Source organism: Amblyraja radiata, chromosome 2 (assembly GCF_010909765.2).
Source record: "Amblyraja radiata isolate CabotCenter1 chromosome 2, sAmbRad1.1.pri, whole genome shotgun sequence".
Classification (NCBI taxonomy): Eukaryota; Metazoa; Chordata; class Chondrichthyes; order Rajiformes; family Rajidae; genus Amblyraja; species Amblyraja radiata.
The window spans coordinates 103,617,715-103,637,371 of record NC_045957.1 but is presented as its reverse complement, the minus strand read 5'-3'; the positions used below and the strand labels follow the sequence as shown (position 1 = coordinate 103,637,371).

The following is a 19,657-nucleotide window of genomic DNA, read 5'->3' as shown; positions in this document are numbered from 1 at the left end:
GTGTTCAGTCGCTGTGATAACATCAAGCTGACCGAACAATCATTTGCACTTAATTCTCACAGAGCAAACCAAGAAACAGAGGTCACAGTTTCTAGATAATTTCTTAATTTTTATGCAGAGTGCTAAATAAATAGAAGTTGTTATATAAGGCAAAGGTCATTTTAAAATCCTTTGTACTTTGAAATATGTAAATGTGTTATCATACAGTACTTGTTTTACTAACTGCATTAGTATTTGCTAAGCATTACTTATGGTTAACGTACCTGTTAAATAATAGCAACATTATACAACACAGTTCCATTTTCTTTATTGCTAATTTACCAAGGGAGTCATTTGTAAACAACTTTTCAATTCACTACAATTGAAGTATTTTTTTCAACCATCTTAATTGTGGTGGAGTAAAGCATGCAAGCTTTAGCTAGTGGTAAACACAAAGTGCTGGAGTAACTCAGTGAGTCGGGCAGCATCTCTGGAAGACATGGATAGGTGACGATTCGGGTCGGGCCCTTCTTCAGATTCCAGCTTCTGCATTTTCTTGTGTCTACCTTTGGGAGATGACAACAAGCTATTCAGAAGCTGTGAAGTTGCTGTTGGATTTGAGGTGTAATAGCAGTGAACAGTGTATTTTCAATCCCATTATGATGATCTGAAAGTGGAAGCCAAACAACTGGTTATTATGTCATATATAGAGTCATACATCATGAAAACAGGCCCTTCGGTCCAACTTCTCCATGCCGACCAAGATGTCTCATCCATCTACACTAGGCCATCTCCTTGTGTTTGGCCCATATCCGTCTAAACCTTTCCTGTCCCTGTACCTGTCCAAATGTATTTTAAATGTTGTTTAGCACCTGCCTCAATTATCTCCTCTGGCAACTCATTCCATTTACTCACCACCCTCTGTGTGAAAAGGTTGCTCCTCAGGCTCTTATTACGTTTTTCCCCTCTCACCTTAAATCTATGTCACCTGGGTTTTGATTCCCCTGCACAGGGTAGATGCACAATAGTTTACCCAATCTAAACCCCTCATGATCGTATACACCTCTATACGATCACCCCTCATCCTCCTGCTCTTCAAGTCCTAGTCTGCCCAACCTCTCCCTATATCTCGAGCCCTCAAGTCCTAGCAACATTCTCGTAAAGAGTAATGTGTTTTATTCTTTTAAAACCCCATTGTTCACTATAAATATACCATTGTTCATTTTAACTCCACAATCTTTTAAGAAAATCTGATACGTGAATGAACTTTAAGTACATTATTTTTCCATCGTAGTGCAAAGAATGTTTATAATTCATGCTTCATCATTTGATTACTTATTCATAGCAACTTAGTCTTCAATCTATAATGTACTAAATCAAATGCTAATTATTTCATGCATATAAATTTTATTTAGTTCATTTTTGATTGAATGATATCATTTTCCTGCTCTAATTTGTAGCTGGGGGATTATTTCTAAATTGGGAGATTTATCCACAATAGCTAACAGCAGTCAGAATTATTTTAAAATATTGTCTTTAACTTGTAAGGGCATAATAAATGGGACCAGGAATAGGTCATCTACCCCTTTGAGCCTGCTGCAATATTCATCATCATGGCTAATCTTTGACACAAACACCATTTTCCAGCACTATCCCCATGTCCCTGGATTCTCCTAATGCCGAGCAATCTATTAATTTCTGTTTTGAATGAACACAATAAGTGGGCTTCCACAGCTGCTCTGGGTGGGGAATTCCAATGATTCACCATCCACCCGTGCAAAATCTACCCCTTGATCTCAGATTGTGCCACTGGTTTCTAGACTCAATCATTGGTATTATCCTCTCTGCATCTAGTCTGTCAAGCCCTTCAAGAATTTTGTAAGATTTCCTTTAATTCTACTAAACATTGGACAATAGAGTTGCAATCACATCACTGTCTCCCTGACCTTCCATTCCTGAAACAAGTCTAGTGAATGTTCACTACATACCCTCTATGACAAGTGCATCTCTTCCTATGTAGGAAGATGAAAATTGTACTGCAGGTGTGATATCACCAAGGCCCTCCATATTTGTTATAAGGTTTCTTTATGCATGTAATCTAAAAAGCATTTGGAAGGGAAAACTAATACTAAAGCCAAGTAGCTATTATAATAATTAAATACACTTAAGAAATTATTTGGGAGCCTTTATGGGCTGAAGAAGGGTCTCGACCCAAAACGTCGCCTATTCCTTCTCTCCATAGATACTGCCTCACCCGCTAAGTTTCTCCAGCATGGGCTTATTTGTCAGTCTGAAGATGGGTCTCGGCCTGAAACGTCACATCCATATTTTCCAGAGATGCTGCCTGGCCTACTGTAACTCAGCAGTTTGCATCCTTTTGAATATTAGCCAGCATCTGCAGCTCTTTGCTTCTACATCTATATTTTATTAAGACCTTGAGTTTTATATTTAAATCAAAAATGATCAACTGAAAATTATTGTTTAAGAAAAAACTGCAGATGCTGGAAAAATCAAAGGTAGACAAAAATGCTGGAGGAACTCAGCGGGTGAGGCAGCATCTATGGAGAGAAGGAAGAAGGGTCTCGACCCGAAACGTCACCTATTCCTTCTCTCCATATGGGTCATATGCTGCCTCACCCGCTGAGTTCCTCCAGCATTTTTGTCTACCAACTGATAATTATTAGGTATAATGCAAGAAGAAGAATTATTACAGGATGTTTTGGAGTGTACAAAATATCGGCAAGCTCACTTGAATTTCTTGCATTTTGAAATGTCAGCTTTGTTTTGATCATCCAGTGACATTCTTTAAGAAAGCCTCTAAAAGAAGAAATGTCAGTAATGATACCTGTTTTGGGGCCTACCGGTACTTGGTAAAACTTTCCATTTGCCAACAATTAAATTTCAATTCATTGTTCTGAATGAAGTATCTTCAAAACAGTACAAGATGCCTAAAAGAAAGAATTAAGAGGGTTTGACAGGGTAGATGTCAAGTGCCAGTTTCCCAGAAGTGTAAAACTAGCATTGATAGTCAGAATGGGAAGTTGACTGAGATTGAGATAAAAAACACTTTTTTAAGAATATTGAATCTAAAAGGTAGAAATAAGGATGTAGTCTGTATATTTATTTAAAAAAACGTTATCCCCATCTTTCATAGGCCACAGAAAATAAATGTAATTTTAAGACTCTTAATAATCTATACTTGTCTAATCTATACTGTCATATGAAACAATATAGTGATAGACAAAAACAAACAAATAGTCCATGGATCACTAAGGGTTTAAAAATGCCTGCAAAAAGAAAAACACACTATATAGACAATTTATAAAATATCGAACTTCAGAAGCAGAAAATAAATATAAAAAATATAAGAATAAATTAACCAATATTATGAGATGTAAGAAGGAATACTATAATAAAATGTTCGAGAATAATAAAAACAATATGAAAAGTTTATGGAACGTGCTAAATAGTATTATTAGAAATGGATCAAAAAAAATACAGGCTACCCTGAGTATTTTATTGAGGAAGACAAGACAATAAATAATATGGATGATGCGGTTAATGGTTTTAACAAATTATTTGTAATTGTGAGACCAGATTTGGCAGAAAAAATTAATGACCCAGAAACAAAAGAAGGGGCAGATACTGATCTTTGGGATAGAAATACTAGCTCTATCTTCCTTAGTGCAGTGGAAGGAAAATAAATCATAGACACTGTAAGAAAATGTAAAAGCAAATCCTCTACTGATTGGAATGATATTGATATGATTATAATTAAAAAAACGTTATTGAAGAAATTGCAGAACCATTGTCATATCTGTAACTTGTCTTTTCAATCCGGTAAATTTCCGAACAAAATAAAAATAGCAAAAGTAATACCATTATATAAAACTGGGGATAGACACCATTTCACAAATTACAGGCCTGTTTCTTTACTCTCCCAATTCTCCAAGATCCTTGAAAAAGTTTTTACAGAAAGACTTGACAATTTCATTGAAAAACATAAGCTTTTGGTCAACAGTCAATATGGATTCCGGACAGACAGATCAACATCTATGGCACTAATGGAACTAATGGAGGAAATCACAAATTGCTTAGATAATAAAAAACTTGCAGTGGGAATATTCATAGACTTTAAAAAAGCATTTGATACGGTAAATCACAACATTTTACTCATGAAACTGGATAGGTATGGCATCAGAGGGGTTGGATTGGATTGTGTGAGAAGCTATTTAAGAAACAGGCAACAATTTGTAGAAATAGGTGAACATAAATCAACTTACATGAACATAACTTGTGGAGTACCTCAAGGGTCTGTGTTAGGTCCAAAGCTTTTCATAATATACATTAACGACATATGCAAAGTATCAAATATACTGAAATTGATTATATTTGCCGATGATACGAATATTTTTTGTTCCGGTGACAATTTGAAGCAGCTTTTGTAGGTCATCACATCAGAAATGAATAAATTAAAACAGTGGTTTGATGTCTACAAATCGTCTCTAAATTTAAGCAAAACAAAGATTATGCTAGTTGGAAAACATAAAACAAACCCTCAAGTACAATTGAAAATAGATAACATAAGTATAGAAAGAGTATATGAAAATAAATTTCTTGGTGTGATCTTAGACCACAAAATCTGCTGGAAACCACATATAAACCACGTCAAAGCAAAACTGGCAAAGTCTATAGCAATATTGGGAAAATCAAGACACATTCTGGGCCACAAATCATTACATACTCTGTATAATACACTCATATTGCCATATCTGAGTTACTGTGTGGAGATATGGGGTAACACCTACAAAACCAACCTACAGCCGTTATACACATTAGAAAAAAGAGCAATAAGAATTATCAATAACGTTGGATATCTTGAACATACCAATTTATTATTCTTAAAGTCACATACCCTGAAGTTCACCGATCTGGTTAAATTTAAGACTTCGCAAATCATGTACAAACCAAGAAATAATTTACTTCCAAGAAATATACAAAAACTGTTTATGGAAAGACAGGGTGGGTATAATTTGAGAGGGGAACATAATAAAAAAAAACTCAATGTCAGAACAACTCTTAAAAGTATGTGCATAGCAATCTGGTGTGAATTTGTGGAATGGTCTGGAACAGGAGATAAAACATAGCACAAACATAATTCAGTTTAAAAAGATGTACAAAAACACTTTTTTTAAAGGATATTGGGATGAGGATAGGTGATTGTGAGTGGGATATTTGTTGTACTGATTGTATTGGGAAGGATGATTATAGGGTGATGGGTTGTATATATGACTAAGAGATACTGTATAGTATATGAGGGTTTTTTCTTTCCTTTTTTCTTTTTTTCTCTCTTTTTGTATGGCTTTGTAAATATTCGATTAATGTATAAATGTAAATAATTTGGTGTACATATAGCTGCTGGTGTACATATAGTGTTCATATAACTGCTAAATTTGTATAAGATAATTATAAGCAGTGGGAATTAATAAGCTTTGGCTTCTTCCTGCTCCTTTTCGGACAGTTTCATTTATTTATAGATATTGTTTATGACACTTTATAAATATTCTTGATTTGTTTTTTGTATGCTGTTTCACACTTGCTTTTAATTCTTTTATTCTGTTCGAAATAACGAATTAAATAAATAAATACTTCTTCATTTTAAGATTTATATATTAAGGTTATTATGTCTAATTCTTGGTGTCATGTTTTTGTTTACTTCAATATGGTTTTTTTTAATCCATGTGATTTGGAGAAAGTTGAAAGGAATTATTGTTATTGATGCTTTGGTGTGGTTTAAATAAATTCCACCTTTTTGCAAAAATAATCTCCTTATTTTTTTCAACTATTATATTTTGTTGTAGAATATAGTTGGACATTTTACATTAATCAAATATGATGTAGGCCCCTCAATATATATATATTAATATATTAATTTGCCAGCTAATATAAGGAATTTTCATTAAGATTTCACTTTCTCCATTTGGAAAGCTAATCATATTTTAATTTATGTTTCTTCAGGAAATTTGATCTAAGGGAGCGTTGCAATGAAATCCGCAGGAAATACGGTATGAGAGTGTCATTTGGCCTTACTATTTCATAATGCTTCATATTATTGTATCAATTCGTCTTGCATAGTAAAAAATATTTGAGATGAATTTCATTAACATACAGTTGCAATCAAAATTACATAATCTGTCTTCTGTGTACCTCGTTAGGTGATGCATTCTGCCAATATCCCTTCATTATTACAGAATTTAGCTGGATGAGGTCATAAGCACAGTATGTAGTATATTTAGTTTTTTAAATGACATCTAATTAGACATCACACATGGTGGTTACATAAAATTAATCTCACAGGACTGAAAGGTAATAAGCGTGGATAGAGGGTTACTACTGGGTCACTATTCATGTTCATAAGTGATAGGAGCAGAATTAGGCCATTTGGCCCATCAAGTCTACTCCGCCATTCAATCACGGCTGACCTATCTCTCCCTCTCAACCCCATTCTCCTGCCTTCTCCCCATAACCCCTGAAACCCGTACTAATCAAGAATCTATCTAGTTCTGCCTTAAAAATATCCATTGATTTGGCCTCCACAGCCTTCTGTGGCAATGAATTTCACAGCTTCACCACCCTCTGACTAAAGGAGTTCCCCCTCATCTCCTTTGTTAAAGGAATGTCTTTTAATTCTGAGGCTATGACCTCTGGTCCCAGACTCTTCCACTAGTGGAAGCATCCTCATCACATCCACTCTATCCAGGCCTTTCACTATTCTGAGATCAGTGCTCAGCGTATGGCTATTGGCAGCTTATATTAATGAGTAAAAAAAAGAATAACATAAGAAGAATGAGCCAGAAGGATAATCAGGGATGTGGAATAGTTAAGTAAATGGGCAATATGGTATAAGAACTACAAGGCACATTGTTATAAAATGTGAAGTTATGCACTTCAGTGAGAAAGAACAGGTTACTTTTTAATGGTGAGTAAAAGGTGGGGTATAGAGGAATCTCATATTAATTCTTGAAATGTTAAATATAGAGATGCATACGAGCAAGCAAATAGGAGGGCAAATGGTATGTTATCCATCATTGTAAGGGGTTTAGAGTATGTTTTATTGAGAATGTGTTGGGCTTTACTGTGACCTTTTTTTGAATATTGTGTGCAGATATGATCCCCTTAACTTAAATATCAAAAGTAGATTCACAATAGAGTCAAGAGTGTTTTATTGTCTCAGATCACTGAAATTATTACTTGCTGCAGCACAGCAGAATATGTAAACATAATAAATAATATAACAAAACACAAAAAAACAAACAATAACAGTGCAATAATAATAATTTTACTTTGGAGTCACGTGAGTGACTACGTGAAGAACCCGCTCAGTGCGCAGGCGCGGCATTACGCCAGCAGTGCAACAGCGGCTGCCACGGGAGTTAGGCTCTCCCGGTACAGAATGAACCAGACCGTCAGGTGAGTACCCTGAGGTCGGGTTTCTTTTACAGGTGAGCCTTTTTCTGCTTGTGTTTTTTACAGGCAGAGAAAAAGGCTCTGGAACAAAACTGTCCCCCGTTCAAGGAGGAACGTATTCCCGTCGGGGAGGGGGGCAGCAACAGGCGGTAGGAGCGTTACCCGGTGTTCCGTAATTTCCCGACACCGTGCCGAGGCCAGCCCGCTAGTACCTGAGCAGCGGGCTGGATGCATAGCCACTCGAGAGGCATCCGGCAGGTGTTCCCGATGTCGGACGGGACGTCTCTCCACCCGCACGGGGGGAGAGAGAGCCGCCTGAGCCGCTGGAGCGGCTCACGGAGCAGGTGCCTGCGAGACGCGCTGCTTGAGGGGCGCTCTCGCTACTACAAGGCACAAAAGCTCCAGAAGAAGGCGGTAGGAACAATTACCGGGCGCACCGCTATCCCCATCACCGCGCCGAGCCCAGTCCCGCTAGTGCCTGAACTGCGGGCTGGATGTCTAGCCATCCGAACAGGCATCCGGCCGGTGGCGTCCGATTCGTCGGACGGGGACATGTCTCCACCTAAATGGAGGAGAGACAGCCGCCTGAGCTGCATCCAACAGCAATTGGAGCAGCTCCAGCGAGATGCACAGAAAGAGCGCTCTCGCGGAGGGAGGTCAGGCACCCCCTCCACAGTGTTCTGTACACTGCCCTCTGCTCCCTCATTACTGGAGGCTAGTATTGGTGACCAGGGCTGGGCTGGTCTGGAACAGGGGCAGGCGGACGAATTCGGGAGTATGCCAGGGGTGCAGGAACATGAAGAGCTGTTGGGTGTGATGAACCGCTCGTAGCAACCCCACGGGCTGGAGCACCGCTGGAACCAAGAATGGCGGCCAGCATCAACCATTACTGGAAAAGGTGCTCGCTGAGGTGCTGAAACAACACACAGCACCAGAAAACTGAGAGGCCCTCAAAGTAAAAAGTGTCCACAGCCAAATCTGGGGGCATGTGGGTCACACATCCGGACCCAAGAACTCAAGCTACAGCGGATCCTAAGGCTCCTGACGTCGGCCATCACAGCATTTGCTCGTTCCGTGGAGACCACGGAGATGGATACCTGCCAGCAGGATGTGCTGGCATTAATGTGTACCACACAATTTGAGATCAACAATCTCCGGAGGGAAACATAAGACCTGCCCTCAATCCCAAATTTGCTGGCTTGTGTAAAGCCCCAGCTGCGGAGACGGACGCGCTGCTATTTGGGAAAGATTTCAATAAAAAACTGAAGGAGATGCAGGAAGCATCAAAAACCTTCGGCCTAATGAGGGCAGGCCCCGGGACGAGCAAACCAAGACCTCCGATACCCAAGCGGCAGCACCCCACGGCATCCACCAGTCGACGTCCGCAATATGGGACTGGTGAACGCTTGGGGTCCGCACATTATCCCCAAAGATCTTTTAGATCAGGGCCCGCAGCGGACCCTCTGGAAAATGCGCCTCCCCCCAACATCGCCAGCACGTCAGAACAAAATCTTCAGGAAAATTAAGAAACAGAATCGCCAATAACCATGGAGGTAGGTGGGTCTGGTCCCTACCAGCATATAGAGAATAAGGGTGCTTTATTAACAGGGGGAGATTACACTTGTTTAAAGAAGCATGGGGTATGGTCACGAGTGACAAGTATATACTAAACAGCATTAGTGGATATAAAATACAATTCATGTCAGAAAAAACGCCGCCAGTTCAACAATGGCCCCAAAGGGTATTTCTCCCTCCTTCAAAGAGAAACGTGAGGGACAAGCTGAACTGGTGAGACTTAACCAAAGGGGGTCATCGAAAAGACCAAACATGAACCTTTGGAATTTGTATCGAATATATTCACTAAAACCAAAAAAGATGGTGGCTGTCACATCATCATTGACTTAACATCACTAAACAAATTTGTTAAGTATATACATTTCAAAATGGAGACATATGTTACTGCCAAACAACTGAATTCCAAAGGACACTTCATGGCAAGCATTTATCTTAAAGATGCTTACTATGTAGTACCCATATACAAGGATCATCGCAGATACCTAAAATTTATCTGGATGGTACAAAGCATTGCCCTATGGGCTAACTTCAGCCCAAGATTATTCACCAAAATATTGAACCCAGTCATGGCAATATTAAGAAAACAAAAACATTTTGTCATGGCATATCTGGAGGATATTCTGATAGTGGGGAAAACGATGGAATTGGCTGTGGCAGCAGTATCAGCTACAAAACAGCTCCTCGAAACTCTGGGGTTCGTCCTACATCCAGATAAATCTAAGTTGAAGCCATCCACTATCATGGACTACCTGGGCTTCACAATTAACTCAGTCCATATGACTGTTACCTTGCCAAAGGCAAAAATGGTTGAATCAGCACAATCATGCAACAAATTAATGGTCAACGAACGACCAACTATTCGACAAGTAGCAAGAGTAATTGGGGAAATGGTAGCAGCATTTCCGGCTACACAATTCGGACCTTTGCACTATCAAAAAATTTACAGAGAGCAAAGGTACGGGCAATAAAACGACATACAGGTCACTATGATCGTGTCATGAACTTACCCACTGAAGCAATATCAGAGCTACAGTGGTGGGCAGAAAACGTTTGGCATAGTTTCAGCCCTATTTTTATCACTAACCCTACTTTAGTTATTCAAACAGATGCCAGTGCTCAAGGCTGGGGAGCGACTAACTCCATATCCAGCACAAGTGGTAGATGGACTAGCCTAGAGTCATCATTACTACTTACACTGGGCATTAACTATCTAGAGATGTTGGGCGCCTTTTGTGGTTTAAAAGCATAGGTATCTAATATGCAGCACTTGCATGTTCGGTTACAAATTGATAAATACTACGGTGATGGCTTATATTAACCATATGGGTGGAATAAAATCATTATCATGCGACAAATTGGTCAACATGATTTGGCAATGGTGTGTCGAAAGACATATTTGGCTATCAGCTACTTACCTACCAGGTAAGCTAAACACCCATGCCATAAGAAAATTAAACGCCTGGGTTGCAAGTTTGAACAGATCTTACCTGGAACTGGGATTGTCCAAACAAACCATCTCCACCATGTCGGCATCCCTTCGAACATCCACCAAGAGGCAGTACTTAACCAGCATCAAAAAAGGGAGAAGTACTGCCAGGAAACAGGGACAACATACGCAACAGCTACAGCCACCAACATACTGGAGTTCCTGGCCTATCTACACCACGATGTGGGGATCAGCTACAGTGCCATCAACACAGCGCAGAGTGCTCTTTCTGCTTATCTCAAACCACCGCCAGGACAACAGGCGATGGGATCCCATCCACTGGTGGTAAAACTGATGAAGGGCATTTACAATATCAAGCCCTAAGCCCAGGTATACCCATATTTGGGACATCAGTGTGGTCCTGACATATCTCAGGGAATGGCCACCAGCCAGATCCCCCGGCCTCGAGCAAGCTACACTAAAGACGCTCATGTTGATGGCACTTGTATCCGCTCAGAGGGTCCAGTCACTACACCTATTGCGACTGGACAACATGATCACAGCTCCAGGCCAAATCTGTCGTTATCCAGCGACTGGTCAAACAGAGCAGACCAGGAACACCTAATCCAGTTGTGGCTTACCCACCAGAACCACGGTTATGTGCCATGACCCACCTACTATCCTACATAGACACAACCAGAATATTCGAGGGAGATGAAAAGCCTTGTGGGTCAGTCACAAAAACCTTATGGTGGGGTACGAGCCAAACCATTGCGAGATGGCTCAAGCAGGTGCTAGAAACTGCTGGGATAAACACTAACATGTACAAATTTTATTCCACCAGGGCAGCATCCATGTCGACGGCTAAAGAATGGACATGCCTATAGACCACATCCTGGCTACAGCAGGATGGTGGGAAGGGAAAAGACCGTTCAGAAATTTTATAATAAGCCGTTGGCAAAACCTGGTTTATTTGCAGTAAAGATTTACGAACTGCAAATATTTAATTTAAGCCCAGGGGAGCAACTTAATTCTTTGTTGTTATTGTTTAAAAAATACCATTGTGTTTTTCTACAAATAGACTCATTGGTTCATTACGATAACACTTCCTCCCTCAAGAACTTCGGCAGTGAGTGAAATGAAACTGTTACACGGTTTGAAATCACAGAGCTTTGAAATCTTCACGTAGTCACTCACGTGACTCCGAAGTAAAATAGTAAGATTAAACGAGAACTTACCAGTTTGAAGTTTGATCTGTATTTTATGAAGAGTTACGATGAGGGTATTACGTGCCCTCCGCTCCCACCCTCATTATATGGATCAAACTAATAAATTGATGTCTCCTTATCTTTACTATGTTTACTTCAAAATAACTGTGTCTATCTGTGATTCCACACCGCTGCTTGGAAGTATGCCGCGCCTGCGCACTGAGCGGGTTCTTCACGTAATACCCTCATCGTAACTCCTCATAAAATACAGATCAAACTTCAAACTGGTAAGTTCTCGTTTAATCTTACTATAATAGTCTATTGTCGTTCATAGCTTATGAGGTTTTAGTATTTAATAGCCTGATGGTTGTAGGGAAGAAGCTGTTCCTGAACTTGGATGTTACAGTTCTCAGGCTCCTGTACCTTCTTCCCGATGGCAGTGATGAGATGAGTGCGTGGCCAGGATGGTGTGGGTCTCTGATGATGTTAGCTGTCTTTTTGAGGCAGCGACTCCGATAAATCCCTTCAATGGTGGGGAGGTCAGAGCCCGTGATGGACTGGGCAGTGGTCACAACTTTTTGCAGTGTTTTCTGCTCCTGGACGTTCAAGTTGCCGAACCAGGCCATGATGCAACCTGTCAATATGCTCTACTGTGTGCCTGTAGCAGTTCAAGAGAATCCTCTTTGACATACCGAATCCCCGTAATCCTTATAGGAAGTAGAGGCGCTGATGTTCTTTCTTTATAATTGCATCAGTGTGCTGGGTCCAGGAAAGATCGTCAGAAATATGCAGGCCCAGGAATTTGGATTTTTTGACTATCTCCACCAATATTAATATCTGGTGAGAGTTATCCAATGAGGATAGACTGAGAAGGTTTGTCCACTGATGTTTTAAACAATCTATCAATCAATCAACCTTTATTGTTATCTTGCAAAGCAACAATTGTACAGTGCAAAATGAGAAGACGTTTCCCAGGGAATACCGGAGCATCACACATAAAACTTAAACATTTCACACATAATAAAAACAATAAAAAAACAATCCAGTCTCTGATGAAACAGTACAAATAGTTAAAAAGTGCAGGTAAAACAGCAATATTAAAATACAGTAAAAACAGTCATAAATAGTCCCAGGCAGCTGATTTAAGTGGCCAGTGCCAGCGTTATTAAATCGTCAGTGCAAAGCAGCAGAATCAGGTGGAGTGACTGTATAGCAGCCTCACAGCCTGTGGCAGGAAGCTGTTTAGCAGTCTGGTAGTCCGGGCTCTGATGCTACGGTATCTCTTGCCTGATGGCAGGAGATCCAGATGTGTGTGGAGGGGGTGCAGTTTGTCCTTAGCTATTCTCAGTGCTTTTTTCAGACAGCGGCCCTGGAACTGTTCTTGTACCGAGGATAGGGAGACGCCAATGATCCTCTCTGCTCCCCTCACTACCCTTTGCAGAGACTTCCTGTCTGAGCAGTTACAGTTGGAGTACCACGTGTTCATGCAGTACGTGAGTACAGACTCCACCGTGCCCCTGTAAAAAGTTCTGAGGATGTTGGTGGGGAGTGAGGCCTGTTTGAGTTTCCTCAGGTTGTGCAGTCGCTGATGCGCACATTTGACAATCCCAGTGTTGTTCCTGGACCAGGTGAGACTGTCTGTAATTTGCACTACGAAGAACTTTATGCTCTCTACTCTCTCCACCGTGGTGCCACTGATGTTGAAGGGGTGTGTGTTTTGGCTGCGACCTCCTGAAGTCGACAATCATCTCCTTTGTTTTGTTGACGTTTAATGCTAAATTGTTGTTGCCGCACCAGTCCACTAGTTGTTTCACTTCCTCCCTGTACATTGTTTCATCATCTCCGCTGATGAGTCCCACCACTGTGGTATCATCTGCAAATTTTATAATCTTGAGAGTTGGTCTATGTATTTTCAGGCAGGTTGACAGGGCTGATGCCAAGAAGCACAAGAATCCTTCATTACAAGAGGATTTCAGTATAGGAGAAAAGAGGTTCTTCTGCAGTTGTATAGGGCTCTGGTGAGACCACATCTAGAGTATTTTGTACAGTTTTGGTCTCCTAATTTGAAGCAGTGCAGTGTAGGTTCACGAGATTGATCCCTGGGATGGCGGGACTGTCATATGAGGAAAGATTGAAAACACTAGGCTTGTATTCACTGGAGTTTAGAAGGATGAGGGGGTTCTCATAGAAACATATAAAATTATAAAAGGACTGGACAAGCTAGATGTAGGAAAAATGTTCCCAATGTTGGGCGAGTCCAGAACCAGGGGCCACAGTATTAGAATAAAGGAGAGGTTATTTAAGACTGAGGTGAGAAAAAACTTTTTCACCCAGAGAGTTGTGAATTTATGGAATTCCCTGCCACAAAGGGCAGTGGAGGCCAAGTCACTGGATGGATTTAAGAGAGAGTTAGATAGAGCTCTAGGGGCTAGTGGAGTCAAGGGATGTGGGGAGAAGGCAGGCACGGGTTATTGATAGGGGACGATCAGCCATGATCACAATGAATGGTGGTGCTGGTTCGAAGGGCCAAATGGCCTCCTCCTGCACCTATTTTCTTTGTTTCTAAGCAGTTTCCTCAAGCTCAAATGCATCATCTTATGATGAGAGCCAAGGTCAAGAAAATATTCTTTATGCAGAGCCTACAGAGACATTATTGAGTAGATTCAAGGCTGAAATCAAGGACTGGTTGTTAAGTGGATTTTAGGCTGAAATCCATATATTTTGATGCAGAAAAACATTTGCTACATTATAATGACAGAGTAGGTTATGGCCCCTATGGGTTATTCCTGCTTTCATTTCTTGGGTTCCTATTGGTAGTAACTAGAATGTGGTAATTGTGATTAGAATTGGCAAATAAAGTATGATTATGATCATTAGAATATAGAATAGTTGAGGCATTTAGGGGAATCAAGGTAAATGTGTGAAGAAGATTGATTTAAAGCTGGAATTCACCCTTGATTCCTTGATTGAAATACTTCATTCTGAGAAATACTACTGACCTCTGAGTATATCTATTTCACAAAGCTGAAGAATAGCACAGTTTGGGCCAATAACCTTTTGGCTTTCTAATTTTGAATCTTTCAGATCTAGTCTGCTCTTTCACATAGGTAGTTTAACCTAATCAGCATTGGGTGAACCACTTGTTTCTCATCATGCTATTGATTTGATTTGCACAATATATCCTATTGTCTGTCATTTTGTCACCTTTAATTCAGTAGAAATAATGGATAAGTACACACGTATTTGACCCACGGATTGTCAATTTTCTAGTCTTGTGCCTCGGGAAGGTCTGAGGGGAGGGATTCTCCAACTTGAGTTTGAATTCCAACATCTTGCCAAATTTAAATTCAAATAATTCACTGCATCTCAAATGAAGAACCAATGTCAGTAACAGTATCATTGAAGTTACTAGATTGCATTGAAGGGCAAATATGATTCACTAATATTGTTCAGGGTAGGAAATCAGCTATATTTGCTGAACCCCAAGTCATTGATTCTTAGGAAACATAGAAAATAGGTGCAGGAGTAGGCCATTCGGCCCTTCGAGCCATGATCATGGCTGATCATCCAGAATCAGTACTGGTTCCTGCTTTCTCCCCATATACCTTGATTCTGTTAGCTCTACGAGCTATACCTAGAGCTCTCGGGGCTGGTAGAATCAAGGGATATGGGGAGAAGGCAGGCACGGATTATTGATTGGGGACGATCAGCCATGATCACAATGAATGGCGGTGCTGGCTCGAAGGGCCGAATGGCCTCCCCCTGCAACTATTTTCTATGTTCCTGACCCTCTTGAATACATCCAGACATAATAGACTGCAGATGCTTTTTTTGGATCATAAAACAAACTATGTGAAGAACTCAGCGGGTCAAGAGTATCTGTGGAAGCAAAGGGTTTTGGGTCGAGAGCCAACATCACGATTTTGTAGGAAAGAAAGTCAGTGTATACAAATGAGAGGGAGGGTGAGACAGTGGGTGGGAGTTGAACAGTGCATCCAGTGGGGGTAAGTTGATGGGCAGATAGAGCAGAGATTGGAGGAGCAAGTGTTTAAGCAGAGACTGATAGGCGATGGGTGGAATCAGATGAAGGGATAAAAATAGGCAAATGAGCCAGGTGGGGTAGGGTAGAGGGGAGTGTAGAGACATATGCTGGTAGGTAATGGGTGGAGCTAGGTAACAAAAGAATGATGGGTAGTTAGAACTAGATGGTGGATGGTAATGAATCTTGGTATCGGGACTGGAAGAGGGATAAAATGGCCGTGGGACTTGGCATCGCCCGCCTGGGGCTTGGACATCGGGAGAGAAATGGAGAACAGGGGAGAGAAAATACTTTGCCTTCCATCACAGTGGGTTCACTGTGATGGATGTTTGTGTGAATTAAATTGTGTGTATGTCTGTAGGAAATTGTCTTTGTTTGTATACTGTGTGAGGCTCAAATGACAATAAATGGTATTGTATTGTATAAAAAAAGGTCATGTGATAGGAGCAGAATGATGCCATTCGGCCCATCAAGACTACTCCACCATTCAATCATGTCTGATTTATCTCTCACTCCTGACCCCATTCTCCTGCCTTCTCCCCATAACCCTTGACACCCATACTAATCAAGAAAAGGTAAACTTGTGGGTATTGGAAAGGAGCCCAATGGTGTGGATTACCAGAAATTGAAAAATTATTTGTTCATAGCACTAAGTTACCCAAGCAGAATACGAGGTGTTATTTTTTTAGTTTGCGTTTTGTCTCACCCTGTCAGAAGAGAAGGCCGAGGACAGGTGGGCTAGACTGGGAATGGGAAAGAGAATTGAAATAATATGCAAACTAAAGCTCAAGATGGCCATTACTGAGAGAGCAGTAGAACAGTTGCCTGGTCTACATCTGGTCTTGCCAACAATGCAAGCACCAAATGCATTAGAATGGGTTGGATGAGGTGTACGTGAATATCTGCCTCGCCGTGCACCTAAAATTTGCAATTAATTTTCAACTGGAATCTGCAATGACCCAGCAAGGCACTGGTTTCAAAGAGCAAAAATCCATATTAAGGATTTTTAATATAAGACTTGAAAAACGTCTTTAATTAATAACCTACTTGACTGCCTTGCAGCTCTTTAATTCTATCAAAATAAGTAGAACATCTTACACCTTTTCAGACTTGGCACAGAATCTTTTGTGAATTACGTCTGAGTAGTGGTTAATTAGTCCAAGTCTCGATTTTTGAACTCCATCTGAAGTTCATGATTGAAATAAAGCCTGTAAACCTGTGTTGAATTGATGACATGGGAGAGAATCCTAGTTATATTCCGTTCTGTACAGCATTAACAACAAATGCTGCCAACCTTCCAGTTTTATCACAAAACTTCAGCCAGTATTTACTTTATTAATTAAAAAACCGAAAGGAATTCAAAGATACAAAAACAAGGAAGTTGTAGAAACATAGAAACTGGGTGCAGGAGTAGGCCATTCGGCCCTTCGAGTCTGTACCGCCATTCAATATGATCATGGCTGATCATCCAACTCAGTATCCTGTACCTGCCTTCTCTCCATACCCCCTGATCCCTTTAGCCACAAGAGCCACATCTAACTCCCTCTTAAATATAGCCAATGAACTGGCCTCAACTACCTTCTGTGGCAGAGAATTCCACAGATTCACCACTCTCCGTGTGAAAAATGTTTTTCTTATCTCGGTCCTAAAGGGCATGTCCCACGAGCATGCGACTCCATGCGGTAAGCGCGACCTAACGTGGTCGCTTGAGCCGTACGGCCTTGCAGGGCCGGTCCCACTTCAATCGTCGGAGCCATATGGAGTTGTGCGGAGCTAGTCCCGACATCGCGCGGGGCTCCGAAAAACTGACCGTGTTCAAAATTTCCACGCGGCTACGGCCTGCCGGCCAGCAGCCACCTCAACACTGTACGCACCGCCTCGACGCCGTACGCCCGTCGGACTTCGCTCGAACTTCACGTCACTCACTCGACCTCCGTGCGTACGGCGTCGAGGCGGCTGCGGGCCTTAGGTCGCGCTTGCCGCATGGAATCGCATGCTCATGGGACAGGCCCTTTTAAGACTTCCCCCTTATCCTTCTGTGGCAGAGAGTTCCAGAGATTCACCACTCTATGTGTGAAAAAAGTTTTTCTCATCTCGGTCCTAAAGGATTTCCCCTCTATCCTTAAGCTGTGACCCCTTGTTCTGGACTTCCCCAACTTCGATAACAATCTTCCTGCATCTAGCCTGTCCAACCCTTTAGGAATTTTGTAAGTTTCTATAAGATCCCCCTTCAATCTTCTAAATTCTAGCGAGTACAAGCCAAGTCTATCCAGTCTTTCTTCATATGAAAGCCCTGACATCCCAGGAATCAGTCTGGTGAACCTTCTCTGTACTCCCTCTGTGGCAAGAATGTCTTTCCTCAGATTAGGAGACCACAACTGTACGCAATACTCCAGTTGTGGTCTCACCAAGACCCTGTACAACTGCAGTAGAACCTCCCTGCTCCTATACTCAAATCCTTTTGCTATGAATGCTAACATACCATTCGCTTTCTTCACTGCCTGCTGCACCCGCATGCCTACTTTCAATAGGTACACAAAAATGCTGGAGAAACTCAGCGGGTGCAGCAGCATCTATGGAGCGAAGGAAATAGGTAACGTTTCGGGCCGAAACCCTTCTTTAGACTGACTACTTTCAATGACTGGTGTACCATGACACCCAGGTCTCGTTGCATCTCCCCTTTTCTTAATCGGCCACCATTCAGATAATAGTCTACTTTTCTGTTTTTGTACCAAAGTGGATAATCTCACATTTATCCACATTACTATCCATACTGCTAGTGAACTATTTACAAATCATTTATGAGACCTCATTGGATGTTTGTACACAGCTCAGAGCATTGCCACAATATCTTGGCAAGCATTCAGAGGCTACTCACCAGAAAGATGTAAGGATGTGGGGTTTCTATAATGTGGTAAGATTGGAAAAACTGGCTTGTGCTTTGAACAGGCACGGCTTTGGAGAGAATTAATGGGGGGGGGAATTTCTTTCAGAATAAATTTGGAGCAACTATTTCTGCTGGCCTTAAGGTCGTTTCCTAGGAGATGGAGATTAAAGGTGATTAACAAAACTTTCATAGTTAGGAAGGGGAAACTGTTTTGTGCATCAACTTGTTCCAGTCTGGAAAGAATTACCCAAAAGAAGTGGGTCAGCAGAGATTTTGAAATTTATTTGAAATGTAGAATTTGTGAAATTTGCAGAAGGATTATGTGAATGAAAAGACAATAAATATGTTGGGTGAATGGGCTTCTTGTATATTGTATTATTCCATGATTTGGAGAAATCTGGTCTCCTGGCATTGTTCTACAGTTTTAAGCATAAATTCCAAACCTAAGATCAGATTTAACTGGAAAGAGGAATTGAAACATAGTGAGCGACATTGCGTATGTAGGCCCAGCATCCTTTTTTTGTAAACTAGTGTTCTGTTACACATCTGGTTTTAATCAGTAACATTGTGTTGAACTTCTATCCCTTGCTGACATTTAAATTTATTTAATTTTGTCTTAGTTGCTGCGTTACTGTACCTTTTCTGAAAACCTTTACTAAATTTCCAAAATGTTTTAATAATAGATTATTGAAATACTAAAGTTAAATTAAAATGGTCTAGGTTTCATGGTCAGCTAACAAAACTCAACAAAGACCTTGATGTTTAGACTGCATAATTCAATCATCTTCCCAGCAGAAATTTGGGCAAAACATTGGGAAATGTTTCCACTGCATGCAGTTCAATGTCTGTGTGCTATAAATCAGTAACACCACCCACAAAGACAGAAAAAGGGCATTTGGCACTACCAGAGTTGGCTTGAATTGCTTATGTCTAAACTTTTAAACCTTGAGCACATATTAATAAGTCAAGCCGATAAGATTATTTAATTATTTAAATAACATAATCCTTGTTTTGTTTTAATTTAGCCATGGGGATATTTTCCTAAATCATGTTAAATTAATAAGCTTTTTTATAGG

At 40.8% G+C, this 19,657-nt stretch overlaps 1 protein-coding gene across 1 annotated transcript in view; it reads left to right on the top strand.

The window, feature by feature from the left end:
- The window catches only part of LOC116966412 (pituitary tumor-transforming gene 1 protein-interacting protein-like), an 89,137-nt gene that overhangs the window by 64,396 nt on the left and 5,084 nt on the right, over positions 1-19,657 (top strand). The window contains exon 6 of the mRNA XM_033012639.1: positions 5,998-6,044. Coding sequence (XP_032868530.1) covers positions 5,998-6,044 — 47 coding nt within the window. The remainder of the gene's footprint in view (positions 1-5,997; positions 6,045-19,657) is intronic.